General features: G+C 36.2%; 1 protein-coding gene across 1 annotated transcript; it reads right to left on the reverse strand.

Moving 5' to 3' along the window:
• Positions 1 to 6,320: 6,320 nt before the first annotated feature.
• LOC116172514 (zinc finger BED domain-containing protein 1-like) lies at positions 6,321 to 15,166 on the reverse strand (the record flags this gene model as incomplete). The annotated part of the gene is given in 2 exon segments (XM_031489747.1): positions 6,321 to 7,930; positions 14,132 to 15,166. Coding segments are annotated over 2 exon segments (2,133 nt in total), but the record flags the coding sequence as incomplete, so codon positions are not given.
• Positions 15,167 to 18,852: the final 3,686 nt, after the last annotated feature.

Genomic DNA, 18,852 nt, shown 5'->3' on the forward strand with positions numbered 1-18,852 from the left:
TTTAAATTTTCCTAGAAGATTCCAGGAGTTCGTAAATAGAACTAACTTCAAAGGGCATATTATTAGAATTGATCACAATAACGACGAGAATCACAATTTGGCAGAGGAGTTGCCTGGTTTAGGCATTGATTCTCGTTAAATGTATTGAGTTGTTAGGTACAGCCGCATTGGCTGAGAAGCTGTCTACTTTAAAAGACAAGAGACTATTCTATCACAGATATCGCTGTGATGAAATGTGCACCTGGTACACAAAGCATGTATGAAGATGCATATCCCATCCATTTATTTATGAAAGAATTGATCAGTTTAACACAGAGGAAGAACTATTACTAGGTACCTACTTATTTTAATGATGGTAACAAGTCAAAAACAGAATTTTTTATCCCTCTTAACCAATTTAATAATAGTAATAATATATTTACGGAATTCACCTGTTAATTAAATACCAAAAAAAACATGTTCTTAGCTAATTTAACATAAATTGATTTTCAACCTAATAAATCTTCGCTAAAAGACAATACAAGTTGAATCACACAAAAGAATAAAAATAAAAAATATTTAATAGGGATGTGGAGATCATACCAACAATTTGACATCGTGCAGGTGTGAAGGTGTTTTGATTCTTGCCTGGTTGCCCATTATGACAAACACGAAATATCAAATACTGAAATGCCGAGGCAGAATTTGAGGGGAAAAATAAAATCTAACAAATACTTTTGCAAGATAAAGAAATTGTACACAAATAAAACTCCTGCACCTATCAGCTGAAAATGTCTTACCAAATTAAATGAAAGCAGTAAATCCGCATTTTTATCTAATGACAATTTAAATAAAAGACGAACCGTCTATAGCGTAAAACGGCCTATCCCTGCATACAAAAATTACGCAACCTGAAAACATACGTGGCAACAGCAATATGTATTTTACTTTTACATTACCTATAAATCTACATTACTAAGCAGAACTTTTCCTGTTTTTGGCAGCAACGCCCAAAAATCGCCACTGGAATGGCTAACCACATCAAATTTGGAATCAGGGATTGGCACGTGATCGGAATCTCAATAGGGCCCCCTTTTAATAGAAGAAACAACGCGTTAAAAACAAGTTGACCAAAGAATTGGTTGGTGTAAAATGAAGTAATAATTGTACAAGACGTGACTCATCTTTGGAGCAATGACACCCTTTGTGAAAAAGTATAACGAAAATACATGGTCTTGGAGAGCAGAGCAAATTCAACAGTGAAACAATATATCTGGTAACCAGCGAATCTCTCATATTGCCGTACAGATTTAAAAGTGAAAAGTTATAGTTAGCAGAATTCGACCCGTTTTGTTTTGTTTTTACCATTAGATGAGTCATGTTTTGGCTTGGGTTCGATGTGCACATGACGCCCGCCTTTGGCTTTGGCTCATTGAAAGCTACCATTATTCTGCCCTCTCAACTAAAACTGCGCAGCTTTCTCCTTTTAGCTTGAATAAGAATGCATGATGTGCACCTGCTGACGAGCCTGGTCCTTGTGCAATTTGAATTGCTGCACTTTCCGCGAAAATATTTTCAGTGACGTAGCATGCGTTTTTCTCTATTAATGAAATACATAAAAGCGGGAACGATAAAATTCAAAAAGAAAAAACTATTGAGGTAGGTATATGATACATCACATTGTGCTTCTTAGATTACCCCAGTTGGGTGCCATCTACCAATTTGAAGTTTCAGCATAAGCTTGTAGTGTACCTACTTAACCCCCAGGTTCTACGCTAATTTCACACTACAAGAACACGGAAATAAAATAAACCCGGCAACGTTTAAAAATGGCCACTCGAATGATTATTCCCTCTAAAACTAAACAAGATCCCGCTTAAATTTGAAAAGTGGCACGTGATAAAACATCTAAGGCAGGGCCCCCTTACGTTAGTTATAGATAACGCTTTGACCTGAAGCACAGTAGGGAAGGAACGTTTAAATAAAACACTGAAATTGTGAAAAAAAGTTTGTTTAATAATGATCGTAATTATCATGATTGTGAAAACCCGGAAATTTAGTAGATGTACATTAATATAAACAAAACAAACAAAGCCAAAAGGTGTCGTACTCTCGCAAAAGTCACTGCCAAGGATAAAAAGAGTACGACGTAAGAAAAACCTTGCAGTTTGATTAAAACAGTCCAAAAGTTAATTAACAAAATATTTTGTAAAAGTTTAAGCAGTAGTTAACAAAGATAAGTGTAAATATTGTGTAAATGCATATACACAATGTTGGTTACACTCAAGGTTAAAACAAGTTTTTGGGGACAATGGGTCAGGTAGAAGCAGGTACCAAGATTCTGAGAAAGAGTGAAATACACAGGATGTGACTCATCTTTGGTGCAATAAAGTCCTTTTGTTGAAAGCAAGATGGAAAATTACATGGCCTTGTAGGCAAATTGGACTAAAAACAAAATATGTTGAAATTATTGAATCGCCACTCATTTAACGCACATAGATTCTAAACTGAAGAGCTTTGGTTAGCGTAAGCTCGCTCCTGCAAGATGGGTAGTCCGCCCCTGGTTTCGAACCTACAGTTGGATGTCGAAGACAGTGCACGGAATTAGGTGCCCTAACACATAATTATAGACTACAGTTTCTTTTTCCACCTCCCGTGACTGCTTCATTCACGGAGAAAATTGTTAGTAACAAACAACAAGTCAGTACATACATCAAACGAATCAGCAATTTCCACATATTAAAATAAAATGAAAACTTACATGAATGTAACTTCAGGGACAAGACCAAGTAATCAACATCAATAAACATAAATTAAGCAAACATTACACCAAAAATGTAAACAATTATAAACAATAGCATAACGGTATCACACATATGATTGCATTGCGGTTAAACAAAGTAAATTTCAAAAACAGAGATTCAAACACACAACAAATATAAAATGCGGCATACAAAACACAAATACGATATAAAGAAATGAAAAAAATTACTACCTGCATTAAATAACACAAAATAACAACAAACATTTATGGAGCGAAACGTTCACGACCGCCATTCAAGACAAGATGCCAAACATAACCCCCGTTCGTGCTCTCTAGGTGGCGCAGGCAGTTTTTTTCCCACCTAGAAATTGCATGGTTGCCAACTCTCCAAAATGTATGTATCATCGTAAATTGTATATACAGGGTGGAACCTCTAAAGCTGTATTGATTTTTAAGAGAATTTTCATTCCGGTGACTGTTTCAATTTATTTATTTAGGAAAAATAGTTACTTACACATGTTGGACGTAAGTATTAATAAGATACAAACAAAATTTCACAACATAATAAAAGTTGAGCAATTAACAATAATTGTGACGATTAAACATTGCTTTTCGCAGTCAGAGACGACCATCCTGTATGCATGGACGAATAATTGGGCGCTTCGTTACTAAGGAAACCGTAGCTTCTAAACTTATTTATTTGTCTAGGAGTTGGAAATTGAGTGATGAAGCAGAATCAATGGCTTTAATTTGCAGCACCGTACGTCAATTGCTGTAAACAACAATAAAAGAGACCGTAGATATTGGAATTATTCTTGTAGCATTCGAAAGCTGTTGTCTTTTAGAAGATGATAAATTAATATTTTGATTTCAGCTCCGTTTAATTAATTATCAGATGATTTCAGTTTTCCTATAGTAATTCAAAACCAGCATTAAAAGCAATAGCAAGGTCGTCGTAGCGTGCAGTTACGTAGATAACAAACACACCTTTTGGTTGAACCGAAATCCAAGTAAAGGGCATTATTGGATTACGAGATTTGGAAATTTCAGCCCGGCAATTTGAATGAGTACAATTAACGGTAGTTAATTAATTGTGTTGCAGCAAATCTCGTCTGATTGGATTGGGTCTAGTGGCATCAGAAGCGCGATTAATTAACTTAGATTTTGAGATACCTATGTCCTAGATTTTTAGGGCGCCCGGGAATTAAATAAATATTTATAAAATAACTCAACTGCAATTGATTTGGTAACAAACGATAAGATTGAATATTTTCATTAAATTTTGCCAAATATTCGTAGAAAAAGTATAGTCATGCGTTTGCTATTTGTCTATCGCTAATTATAAGGCGCGGGCCGTGTTCTGCTTCTCTGAATTTTGTTTATCGTAAATTAATCTGTGCTTCCGTTCCGCATAAAAAATGGTCGTAATTCTGTTTTTTAGATTATTCGCATGCACCTAGTGGCGCCCGAGTCTACAGTATCCTGTTCAGCCAGCTTCCGTTTCAGTTGGAATTGATTCGCAGTTATATTTAATTGTGAATGTATAATTTCTTTGTAATTAATTAAATTTTATTTTTGGATTTAACTAATTACAGCGTCTGATTGCGTGCGAACTACCGAAGTTCGTCGCACTTCTACGTTGTCATACTATTGCGGTTCCTTTTGTGTTGGGACGTGTCGAGACACATAAACGGTAAGCGAATTGAATAAAACTTATCGCTGTGCATAAGAAAAGAGTAAGAGAAGAAAGGCAAAATATACAGGTACCATAAATGTATTTATTTTATTTTTAATTGGACGGGGTTTTAATCAAGGCTGCTCTACCAACACAACCTACTACACATTTACAAAGATTCATGCCCCAACACGTATTCCAACCAGGGACCCTAAGGGCCGGTTCTACAATGCGAGAATAAAACCGAGAATTGGTATACCAGGGATAAGCTTATACTCGGTTAAATTTTTGAGTTGCGTTCTACAGTCATCCGATCACCCTAGAATAGCTATACCTCGTATATCCGGGGAGTAGCTCATTTGTACGCACATTAGTTCAGTTTGTGCTGACATTTGTACTGATTACAGAATTTTTTGTGATTTGTGTATTGATTTCGCGGGTCTTAGAAATGATGGAAAGTGGCGAGGCTAAAAAAGGTGCAGTAATTTTACATCTGATGAAGTAGATGTGCTAGTTAGCTTGGTTGAAGAATTCAAGGGTCTAGTAGGAAGTATTATGAAGTTATTATGAAGAGAGGCGATTGCATCGGTCACCTGGGTCACAATGCCACAGCCAGAGGTTTTGCTAACACCTGCAAAATCTGCAACTGAATTGAGCATGTTGCATGAAAACGTAAACTTAAGAGCTACTTTGTTGTTGGTGTTATCGCATGATTTCTGTCTCTGGTACTTTGAATTCTATCCTGAATCATTTCTAGAAGCATTTCACATGTACGCTTTTGCAGACGAAACCGTGTAAAGAATTCCAAATCGGCATATTCTTCAAAGAAATTTGGCCTGTAAACCATCGAATAGGCATTCTAGTTATGTAAAGCAAAATAACGTCAGCTAACCGACGTCTAAACATTTTCGGATTATGTCCGTTCTCAAACTCATCCCAGTCATCTTCCTCAGAGTCGAAAATATGTATGTTCATTTTGATTTTGATAAAAAAATCACAAAAAACACGTGCTGTCAGCTTGACAAGTAAGTGACAAATGAGAACGACATACAAAGCCGCTACCAATAGAATGGGAGAATAACTTTAATGCCTGGTATATCCAAACAATTTCAAAGGGATAACTTATCCGCCATTTTATACCTGGAATAACGCTATTCTGGAAATGTAGAACCAAAATTTCGAATGTTACTCCAAGAATAGCTTATCCGTGGTATATACTAGCATTGTAGAACCGGCCCTTAGTCGAGCTTCAATTCCATTACGCCACACGGGCCGGGTAAATCAATACTGCAACAAAATGCACAAATCAAACATCTCCAATCGTACCTACCATTAAAATCAGGTAGTCGAATCAAATGCAGCAAGAACAAATGAATAAAACGAAACACCAGAGACAGTACGAATGGTAACACATCTACGATCAATTTAGATAAAACAACTCCCAAAATTATAAAATGCATGTGCATAAAAAACATCAAAAGGGTATAGCTCTACTTCAGCTTCGGCGACCACCAATTGATACAAAAAAGTGCAGGTGAAAACGCAGCAGTATTCACGTTAAAGTCGATTATCACAAACAAAACCACATACTAATCAGAAGAAATGTCAAATTGAGGAACCCCCATCAGGCAACGGGCACGAGGAAGGAAGCAACATGATATGGAATTGTATGAGGTACTTCCTTCGAGATGTATTTAAATGGTTAGTCGACTCTTCCTATTATAGTAGAATGGTCGAAGTCGAGCACATCACGATTATTGTATACAGAGCGTTTCGTAGTTTTTACCATAGCGCTATACTTTCAGGTGTGTTGCCTAACTGTAGGGGTATGTCACCACAATTTATGTAAAAAGGTTACACAATTCAAGAAATAAAAGCGAGAATCATTCCATTTGATTTTAATGCAGATTAAACTACCGCACGGTTTTTTATAAGATAAAAAAGCGCTCACTTTGAGATAAAGTCGCAGACAGTAACATTCTAACAGAATGAACTGACTACTAAGGCACATTTATTTACAAGTCTTTAATAACGTCTTTTGTCTAACTTTTTACAAATGCTGTCTATGTGGAGCCATTTAGCAGCAGCTATCAAGGCTACATGAGAATGTGTAAGACATGTCTGGCAAGTTATCACACTACTGGGATTTCTGGTGGTTATAATGCATACTACAAATAAAGGCTACTTAGGGAATTTTGGGTATAAGTACACACGGTTTATCAGAGTAACTATAAGGTCATTATTTTATAATATAAATCAAATTAACAATAATTCTTTTATTATAAAAAATATAAGTTCTTTATTTTTCCTCTGGTACATAATGTAATTTTCACCTTGTGCAAAGCTGTTAAACCGCAGCTTGCCGTTCTGCAATGTCATAACCACCTTCCTAGTCTGGCCATAACAAAATTCCCCTATCCTTCCCCAACATCAAAATTCTGACCAATAAACATAATTTCGTTAATTCTTTTACACGTTAAGGTATTTCGACGCTCTATTAAAGTCGGGCTACCTTTGCAAGATATAGCCGAGGCAATCGGACCAAATTTCATCTTAATGAAATTACTAAGGCAAGGGAAGTTGTAAGCGTTAACTTTCCACCACTGTAAAGGATCCTCGTTCCGATTCAATAGAGGCTCCTCCAAGTATCTATCAAGCTCAGTGATTGCTTTCGACTTTCCTAAGCTTACTGACGTGTCCGCCACCTTTTTATCGAAGGAATTCCAAATGAGAAGCGGTTCACTATCCAATGCAACAGATTTGGATTTTTCCGTTGTATCTCCATATAACAAATTTAGATTATCCTCCACTAATAATTTGGCTTTATGTACGAAAGTGTGATCGGAGAAACCGATGTGTTTGAATCGAGGATCTAAAAGAGTACTTATCAACAGGGTGTGCACAGATTCCAAGTTCCAAAATCTTTCATTGAGGTGGTCTACTAATTTGGTGACAACAGGCTCAATTTCGCTAGAGAATGATGTCTCCTTTTTTAAACTGTTGTAATGATCAAGAAGGCTGTTACTTAAAACTATTATCAATGATAAAGTGATATTCTTATTCGTGACTTTTGTGACCGACTCGATTGGATCGAGTATCTGTATGAGTTCCTCAACAATTTGGAAGTCTTCGTCGGACAAAACTGGCTCATCTAGCGCTCGTAAGGATTCATCAATTTCTTCTTTATAGTGTTTTATACTTTTCAACATGTACAGCACAGAGTTCCATTGCTCGGGACTGCGTTGTGTCAGGTTATCGGACTCTTTGTTATTTTTTTTCTGGAAGAAAGTCAATTTCTCTTGTGCTTCAACATTTTCATTGAAAAGCGAAACAATCTTTGATAATGTGCTAAGGAATGTTTCCACGGGTTTCAGAGATTCTTGAACGATTGAATCGATCGTACTCGCGAGACATTTTATATGTGGCCATTGTAATTCTTCCTCCTGACGGTCTGTAATGTTGTCAGAAATGACAATCAAAACTTTTTCGTTCAACTCCCACTCCTGTACAACCTGCGTAGAGAAAGAAAATATGTATTAATTTTGCATTTCTACTTGTTACAGCTGTTCATTCTCCACAACCAATCAATCAAGTTATTGTTTTTATAAACTACTAGACATACACTTTTGAGTTGTTTTTTTAGCGCATTTCCCAACTCATGTTGCCTTTCTTATTTTTGTTGAAATATCCACAGATGCTTCTGGTAAAGGCAAGCATATCGCATATAGTAAAAATTAGATGTGCGCATGCACAGTACCAACTTTCTTATTTATGGAGATATATTTCTTTGAAATTTTAACTAGAAATGCTTCTTGTAGAGAAAAATATATCTCCAATAATCTTTTAAAAGCACTGATCAATGCATGGAAGTGGAGTAGATTGTATGTTCTACCCTTACCCAGACTATTGCCAACAGTTATGCATTATTTTTGCGCTTGTTGACAATTTCTATTGTTACCCATTTGGCATTTATAACGATGGTTGTAGATCGTTCCCATTTGGATATGCTACGGATTAGAAACGTTTTGCGTCAGAAGTAGTCTAGTACATCTTCCAGCAGGTGAAAATTGTGTAGGGAGATCGAGGGTGTATTCAACCGAAGATGATCAACTCATGAACACGTGAAATGCAAAAACAGTGCAGCCTTGGCCAAATCGATGAAGAACACATTGAGAACAGTACTCGTACAAAACCGAAAAAAATGTAAGAAATTCGAGTCAAACAAAATTTGTCAACGGGCTCCTGGTACACACTTGGAGAAGCTGTTTGAAAGGCGACAATATCAACCCAAGCATGTAGAAGGTTAATGGAAAGAAATTATGGCCTGGTGCCAATAAAGACCAGATAATCGTTTCAAACAATTATTAAACCCATGCATGGCTAGCAACTTCACAGCGGTATGGTGATCAAAATACATTTTTCTGCAAATATATTATATTATTATTACAGTAAAACAGAACTCAAAAATAGTTGTAGCACATCTTCTATCTATATAATAAAAACGAATGTCTTTTATTCCTGCCTAAACCAATCATGAAACATTGGTTGGACTTATGCTCGCGAAAGTTTCTGATTTAGCAAAATTATACGAGGTGTCTAGTGCGCCGCCCACACTGATCTATATTTGGGAGCGTGACATCAACTGATAGGTGGTATGAAGTTCGAGAACTTCAAAACTCATTTTGCGAAGCATCACTCTGGCGTTCCGGTATATAAGCTATGACGTGGCACATATCTGATGGTACATGCAGAAAGTTTGAGGACACTGTTGCAAAAACATTAAAAAGATTGTGCTTTCGGGTTGACAATATATAACGTGCTATTCGCTAGTAGTAAAAAGTTTCTGTGTGTGTTTGTCTTTAGTAAGTACATCCTTGGTTAAAATTTCAATACCTCCATAAATGCGCAAGTTGGAATTGCGCATACTGCGCATGCCCACACCTGATTTATACTAATTACGATAAGTTTGTCTTTGTCATAGTAAAAATTTCAAAAAAATATTTCTAGAATTAGGAAAGCTCTCTATAAACAAGAAAGTTTACAGCTTGCGCATGCGCACAATGATCGTCAAGATTTTTCTTGGACCAAAGCTATAACTACCGAATATAAAAAGAACAAACTAAATATATTGAAAACTGTAGTAGTATAGTAGTTAAGGCTCTGGAAGGACGGACAGAGAACGCGGCTGCAATAGTGCACCCAACTTCGTTACCTACAACGTGAAAAAGTGTAGAACTACTAAAATTGCATGATACTGATAACGATTACACAAAATTATTTTGGTACAAATTTTTGGTGTCATACCCGATACTCTCAGTTTGGAACTAAGCAGTTCTCATCTTTAAAGACTTGTAAAAATGGAAAAACAAATGTAAAGAATATTCAGCGCCCGAACCTAGTGAAATGTATCTTAATAAAAAAATTGGAACACACACGCATATAACTAAGGCTAAGATAGGTATGCGCAACCTCCATTTTGGTGCAGATTTCATAGATCTTCACATCTCATCCCAGTACTAAGACTAATTTTCCTCGTGTAGTGAAGGGGTGTCGTGTCGGAACGTCAGGTGGATAAGCAATGAATAAGTTTGTTACTTACGTAACTTTCGTAAATCGTAATACTGACCAAACTGATTGCTGTTTTTACCACCCGCACATGTAAGGGCATTGGGGTAAAAAATGACCCCCCACTTTTAACGAAAATACACGTTTTGAAGCACCAGGAATCCGAATCAAACAAAATCTCGATGATGTTGGTCTGTCGGTCCGTCTGTACGCTCATTTCCGGCGAAACGCCTGAACCGATTGGAGTCAAATTTGGTGCACCAGGCATGACAAACACGCGGGCCGCGGGCCACATGCGGCCCCTCGTTCTGAAACCTGCTGCCCATCACGATTTTGGTAAATGATAAAATTTAATTGTACCTACTATGTGTTCTATTTTGGTTGAGACTGCAGTGTATCTCAGCTGTTTTTAAAGATAGACTTGCGGTTTTGTGAAACGTATAATACCACAAACAGAACCAATCTAGCTGCGTTAGTTTCTGAGGTACAAGGTGAAAACGAAAAGTTTCTGAGGTTTGACTCAAAGTTTATATTTAGTAAATACAACACTATGTATATCTTAACGTCAATTTCTTATCATTCCTTTTCCTGATTACATTGATGTATCACAACCTATTTTTTTTTAATTTTAGCGATAAAACAATAAAAACCTTATCTTTTACTTCTTTAAATAGTAGGCCATGGATTCATGAAGATTTTGTTTCGTTTATTGTCTCCATTGTAACTACAGCAGTCGATTTCAATCAACAAAAATGGCTGACGGTACACGTCATTTCAAAATTTTGAAAAATGGTAAATAAATATAGGATGATACATTAATGTAATCACGAAAAAGAATGCAACAAAATTGATGTTAACATACAATACAAGGTGTTGCATTTAAAAAATATCACATTTGGGTCAAATCTCAGAAACTGTTGTCCAAATTTTTTTACTACGTCACTGGATTCTACATAAAAATATCTAAAATAGGCAGTTTTTACATTTTTTCTATCTTACATGGGTAGTCAGATATGACAAAATCACAAAAAGTCCAATTTTTCATATTCACCCTATATCTCAGACCTCAGAAACAAACGTAGTTGGATTGATTCTGTTTGTGGTATTGTTTCATAAAAATGTGGCACAGGGTCGCGAAAACCACAAGTCTCTTATCTTTAAAAGCTGAAATACACTGCAGTCTTAACCAACATAGGACACACAGTACATTTTCTTGAGTGCGTACTAATGATTTTATGATTTGCATTTTTTCGTTTTTTGTATTATTTGGTATACTTTTTTGTTAATAATAAAAAATCAAAATTTTTTTATGTGGCATTTTATGATGTCCGCAGCTATAAGTGGAAACTTTATATAACGGCCCTTGATGATAAATGAGTTTGACATGCCTGCCGTACACCTATTCATTAACATAAAAGGAAGAACTGAAAATCTTTTGGGCAGTATCCCCCATGCGCAAGTGTTTCAAATTCTCATTTCTGGCTAAACGGCTGAACCGACTGGATCCAAATTTGGTACCTATACTCTTATACATAAAAGGGCCGAACTGAACATGTACAGGTGCGTGGGTGGTATCTGTGCTAGCCACAGCAAATTCTTGGGGCACCGTTTCTGAAATTTGTCCCAAAGTTGGCATTTTTTTAATGCAACACCCTGTATATCTTAATAGCATTTGTTTTTCCTTCATTTTTCTGATTACATTGACAACCTATATTTTTTTAAAATTTTAGCCACGAACCAAAAATAAAAACCTTATTTTTTACGGTTTTTAAATGGTTGGTAGGATTTATTGAGATTTTGTTTTGTTAATTGTATCCATGGTAAGTAAAATCAATCGATAAAAATCGCTAGCGGTAGAAGCATGTCATTTCAAAATCTTGAAAAATATGTAATATAATATATAATCATATAAAAAAGTATAGGTTGTGATACATAAATGTAATCAGGAAAAAGACTGAAAAAAATTGGCCTTAAAACCTTAGGATTAATCTCCGTGAATCCATGGTCTACCATTTAAAAACCGTAAAAAATAAGGTTTTTATTTTTGGTGCATAGCTAAAATTTAAAAAAATTTAGATTGTAATACAACCATGTAATCAGAAAAAAGAATGAAACACAATTAATGTTAAGATATACAGAGTGCTGCATTAAAAAAATATGAACTTTGGGTCAAATCTCAGAAACAATGCTTCACACATTTTTTTACTATGCCACTAGATTCAACGTAAAAATATCTAAACTTGACAGTTTTTACTTTTTTCTATCTTACATGGTAAGATTTATGATAACATCTCAAAAAATCATACTTTTCACCTTGTATCTCAGACACAAACGTAGATACTATGATTCTGATTTGTGGTATTAAAAGTTTCACAAAAAGTGGCACATGGTCGCGAAAACCGCTCAGATACACTGCAGTCTCAACCAAAATAGGACACACGGTACATCTGCCAAATTGTACATGACTTATCTTATAGTATCTGTTTACCCTTCTGCTTTTTTATGGGCATTTGTAGAAAGATGGGAAATTAAGTAGGTACATAACTTACTTTTTTGCAAAGCAATGTATGAATTGCAATAATTTGTGAACAGTTGAACATCAATCGAAAACCCCCAAAAGGAAGAAGAGAGGAATTGACACTATATAGATACAAAAGATCCTAAAATAAAACACAAAGTCCTACTATAAGAATTAAAAGGGTTTTTACCTTGCGCAACATTCGGGAGACGAGAAATTTCAAAAGCCAAATACATATTTGATCATCAGAACTACTGTTTTAAAGAAATTAAGGTAGGTTAGAACTAGAGATTTTAATGTTTTAATTTTCAAATTGTGTGAGCCAACTTAATTTAGGAAATGGTTTAAATTTAAATGTATGTAAAATCGCTGTGACTGAAGAAAATCTTTTCTTACATTCCAAATTTTATTTTTTCAATTTCATTTTAGTCAATTTGTTTTCAATTGAGTAGAGTTTTTTACCACTGCGACTCAACCGATTCGCAAGTAAAATGATTATGCAACCTGTCACTTCGATAATGGCAATATTTCACAAAATTTGCGTGAGGTAGCACCCAAAACTTTAATTTCACAAATGGTTGTTGAAACTTCCCACAACTAAACGCAGCCTAAGCAACGGTACATCGACAACCTGCAATCGATAGGTGATCTAAGAGCAAGGTTTTACTGTGCGTAGACAGACAAATGAACGGAGAGACAAACGGAAAATCAGGGATATTTTGTTGCATTATAAGGTCTATTCACAGAGATAGGAGATGTCGTACTTCAATTGTTGTACGTATTAGTAAGCAGTGCCTACTTTCCTAAAGGGTTCATGTTCAAATTCAAAGAAAATTATTTTGCTAAGAACACCGGTAGATTTAAAATTATGTTGGAAAGATAAGAATGAACTCCTCCTTTTATCAAATGGGCAGTAACACGTAACTTAAGTTTGAATTCCGCAAGACGTGGTCTCACTTTTCTAATAAAATTTTGCTAGAATTTTACAGTTGCAGCGTCCCGGGTCGTGTCTGTTTACTGGTATATAATAAACTTTTTTTAATGGCTGTGAATGGATTTTACCATAGGAAGGCTAAAGCTAGGATTGTATCGAATTTGTTTTGCTACAATTTTTTTTGTTTAAGATCTACGACCCTTTGAATATTGTCTAAAATAGCAATTCTTTATCGCTCTGTATCGTATGATTTGAAGTTACTATTTAAAATACAATTAGATACAATCCTAGATCTCACCTTTATAAACATGATAATCACTGAATTTTAGCATTATTACATTTCCTTTAAGAACAAACAGGCACGGCGCGAAACACTTTTAAATAAGGGTTTGGGCTGGTATAGAAGCCTCTTAAACACTGTTTCCTGCGCTACCTATTGTACTGTTTTGTAACTGTATTCAAAAAGTGTACCATTTTACAAAACACACTACTTTACATACAGTAGGTAGTGTCATTGGTAGTGTGTAACTGTGTAGGATAATCTGTGCTACTAATCTTTACTTAACATATCCTGAATCATTTGTTTGATTCATTTTATCCACTTCTGCATTTTATATGTACCTACTTACATACATCACTCATCACAGCATCATAATACAAATTAGCTTGCAAGAAAATTTAAAAAAGAAACTTAACCTGTTCCAGTAATTCGCCCAAAAATTTGTCCGACACAGGCCAATCGCACGCCATAACGCTCAACAAAATAGATTTGCTTTCAAAGTCCTCGTTAATAAAATGCCCCACCACTCTAGTGAAGCTCTCGTTGCTGTACGACGTCCAGCAATCTGTCGTAAGCGTAACTGATCTAACCTTTGCCATAATCTCACGTACTTTTACGGTGAGCTCTTCAAATTTGGCGGGAATCAATTCTGTAGTTAACTTCTTCTTGGTCGGTAGCGCATAGGAAGAATTCAATGAACGGCAAAATCCTTGAAACCCCAATCCTTCGACCATCGAAATTGGCAGTAAGTGAACGGTAAACATTTTAATAAGTTGATCATCATATTTACTTGAACTTGCATTGGGTCGTGTTTTTCTCCCTACTGAAGCATGGGCACTTTGAATATGATTTCCACCATTAATATTGGTGGAATGTACTGTCGTATTGCTCGACGAACTGGCTGGTTTTACTTTTAGGGTAGGTTTGCCATTTGACCTATGTTTTTTTTGATAATGTTTTTTCAAATTACTTATCGATGTTTTATATGAAAGAACCTTACGACAAAAATTACACTGCGCTGTTCCTTTCTTCTTTTGCGTGAAGTACCTCCACGTCGTGGACCTTTTCATTGTTGACTGTCCTTCATCATTCTCTTCCGAATCTTCCAATGGGGCAATTTCTGGAAGTGGTTGTTCAGCTTGCTTTACGACATGTGTAGGGAGCTCGGATTCTTGAACCTGAGTCATGGACGATTTGGATTCGTCATCAGAAACCACATATAAAAGAGTATATGAATCGTCGGATATTGATGTAGTTTCAACGGGAGTAACCACTTGAATGACCTGATCCTTGTCTGACTTCAACACAAACGGATGCTTTCTTTTTAAATGTTGCTTTAAATTGCTGATTGATGTCTTATGGGAAAACGTCTGCTCACAATAGTGGCACGATGCTAATTTATTATCTACCAAGGTAAATGAATTCCAAAGGGATGATCTTCTTCGATGAGATTTGCTTTCCATATTATTCTAAAATATTTTAAAATGAATGCATGTATTAATTACTTAAAAGTGTAAACTTACTACAGTCGTAGATAAAAATAATTCAAAAAGAACTCAAATGATATATAAGAACAATGTAAACAAAAACTTTTAAATTCCAAACTGAATGGCTATTATGGTTATTAAGCTGTTATTTTTCAACAGTTGTTAATAAACGTGGAGCAACAGCTCAAATCACAGACCTGTAACAAAACACTAACCGCCTTGAAGTTATCGTGAGTTGATAGTCGGCTCCTTCGATCATACATTGTATGATCGAAGGTCGGCTCATAGGTGAAAAATACCCGTTATGACTAAAGCAAATGTGTATGAGAGGTTGCCTATCGAATTGGGTAACTTGATTATATAAATTGATCTGAAAATTCTTGGTTCTCTAATCTTCGATGGTACTCATTACTCAAGCTACTTTACGAAAATGTTACACCAACTTTAACTATAGGTATTAACGGATCGCCCCTATCATAGGGTGTCGTGGTGGTAGTGGTGGGCCATTTTTCTGTTGCAAAGCCAAATATCCCAGGCGGGTGATTACTAGACTCCAGAGTCTGATCCTTGCAGTTCAAAGGATGCCGAATCATTTAAATGCTTCATGGAGTACAGAAATTAGAAAGAGTTCTCGATGATCACTCATTAAACATAATATGCAGTGTGCTGTGTGTCCCAGATATAACGCACCATAGGGAAACAACAAAGTATTTTTTCGTGAAGGATCCACGAGGCCTTTGAAATTAGCGTTTAAAGCAGGCCTTCCACGTGCATTCATTTCATCGAACTTTGAATTAACGCCATGTCTTCGAACTTGGGACAGAATGTTGAAACACCACTTCCACGTTCGCACATAGTTCGTACAAACTTGGCGAACAAATACAGGTACGATTGTGCACGCGAAAACAACGATATCCGTTTTCGGTTCCTCATATATACTACAATGCGTAAATCTATCTCACTTATGTCTTAACTCCAGAGCGACAACCACATCCACGCGCGCGCCAAGAATTTAGAATTGGCAAAACTCTTAGCTTCCGCACCAAGAACGATGCAAACTTTGCGCGATGACCCCTTCCACGTTCGAACTTGGTCTGTTTGCAGGAGTGTACACTCCAAGTTCGATGAAATGAATGCACGTGGGAAGGCCTGCTTTAACGTACTACTCCAATCTCTTTCTAGCATGAGGCAAGCGCAGTAACGTACCTTGAACGCTAACTTCCAATTTATTCATTGCTTCCAATAAATATCAAAGGGCTCCTTGATCTTTCGCGAAAAAATACATTAATTCTGTTTCCCTATGATACAATCTCCCTGGGACACACGGTATAATACGGTAATTCTATGTTACCAATTTATGGAAATATCAAACAAATGTTTTGAAATTTGTCAAAAAGAGAGATTTTTGGAATGTAAGAATAAAAACTATAGTTATTAAGATCTCACTTTTAATAATTTACATTGAAGACACACAACACAAAATCATCATTTCATCGAACCATGGTCCTTCATCTTGCTCGAGCCTTCACAACCTTGACACAGTTAACTATTAGAGTCGACAATCAGACCTACGGTTACAGCCCATTTTCGTCTATTGAGACACCTTCATCACAGAGTTGATATAATGCTGTCTCATTTCTGTACCCTGTAAAGATCGCAAACTAATCTTAACAGGGAACAATAGACTCAAATGGAATAGGGTCAAGAAATAAGGGAAGTGCGGGTCTTGGAGATTCTTGAGAAACTTACAGCCCAACGTAACATACCCAAGACACGTTACTAGAACAGTACCGCGCGTAACGTAATTCTACTATGATGCATTAGCCCTTGCCAAATAGGATGCCAAACCAACTTTCATGGGCGGAAGACCGTTCTGCATCTTGTTCTTACGCCGATATTTTTCTAGATTCCACGTGGCAAAAACCAGATGCACATATAACTTACTGTTTATACTTCGAATATCGGATCATTTGATCATAAATGTATTAACCATAACAGCCTACTCTAGTTCCTAATGATTTGAAATGTATTGTGGATTAACACTAACTGTCGGGAAAATTATACCTATATGATACAGAACTGCGATAATATCAAACTTTATTTAGCGGCATTTGCATTTCAATATGCCTAATCCTAAATAGACCTCAAACCGGCGTCGTATCGTTATTCTCATAAATTTCTCTTAGCTGTGAAACCATACCTTGTTTACTACCGCGTGTGCTGTGTGAACGAATGAAACAACCTCAACACATACTCTCTCAGCTGCGCAATCTCGCAAAATCTTTAATGCAAGTGGCTCAACGCCTGATACAATATATACCATGGTATTCTCCACCGAATTTCTTTCTAATTCAAAAGCTTTCACTGTGCCCGAAACATTTATCGGAACACTTTACAGACCATAGCTAAGTATCTGTGTAACAAACACTCTAATATATACTTGTACCAGTATATACTTTAGTTTACTCTAATACGTTAAAGGCAAATAGTTACGGGGAGCCGTACTCCTTGCTGCGTATAATGAGTCGAACTAATATTCTACGTTATTATAGTCAATGGGAATAATCAAAACGCCACGCTATATCGAGCATTAGTACATACACCGTTCCTCCTGTCTATTTTCTAGAAAATCGTCGTTCATTGCCCCGCAGACTGCACTATGGCGGTAGAGTAAATTTAGGTGGTGCTCTTTTCGCAATTCGAGCTGCTGATGCTCATTAGCATCCTCTATCATCTTTATCTTCGTTGAAATCGCAATTATTTAAAAGTTTTATACGCTTACACTAGGAGTACAAAGTGTTGATGAGCACGAGTTAACTGCTTACAGTTTAATCTGCTAATCTCAACCAGAAAATTTATCTGTTACTAATTTTCGAGCTAATTCTAAGCGAAAAATTGAATATGAACGGAACATCTAAAATAACAGCTTATTATAATCATATTGCACATCCATCTCAGCACATTTTTTGCCCCGCATTGCATTGGTGTTGCCCATACTGTGTCCCGAACAACCACCTTTTAGATAACGTAACGCAGTCTAGTTCATAGCAGATTCCCTGAAAAAGTATATGTCCTCGCCCGACATTACGCGGTATCTCAACGCGGTATCGCTATCTTTGACAATTAAACGTATGCGCGATCTTAAATTTTAATATAACTAACGTTACTTACCGTGTTGAGCTGCTGACATTATTACCGAGATAAGCTGTGCGCTATGGTCGGTCAAACCGCAATCTCGTAGAGTTCTTTGTCGCAGAGAGTTCAGATGTATCGTTAGGTGAATATTTTTCTGAGGTTATAGAAACTATGTGTTAAAAAAAATCAACTGATTTATTCATCTTCATGAAGTTTGCCCATATCGAAGAGCAAGTTCCTAGAGTATGCGGTACTTATAGATAATTAAAAAGTCAACATAACTCTATCGAAAATGAAATAGGAACTAACCAATATAAACTCTCCAATTATATAAAAGATAGGTTATTGAATCTATATCAATAACGTCCAACGCGTGCGCCGGATATGTAGTTTCCTATTCTTTCTAAACAGACCACATTACCTGCTTAGACGTATAACTTGTAATAGGACGCATGGCGTTATTAAACGTATACAAGGCCGCGTATTTAATTTTTCCATATCTCTCTACTACACAA

The sequence above is a fragment of the Photinus pyralis genome, unplaced genomic scaffold, assembly GCF_008802855.1.
Source record: "Photinus pyralis isolate 1611_PpyrPB1 unplaced genomic scaffold, Ppyr1.3 Ppyr1.4_LG5, whole genome shotgun sequence".
Taxonomy (NCBI): domain Eukaryota; kingdom Metazoa; phylum Arthropoda; class Insecta; order Coleoptera; family Lampyridae; genus Photinus; species Photinus pyralis.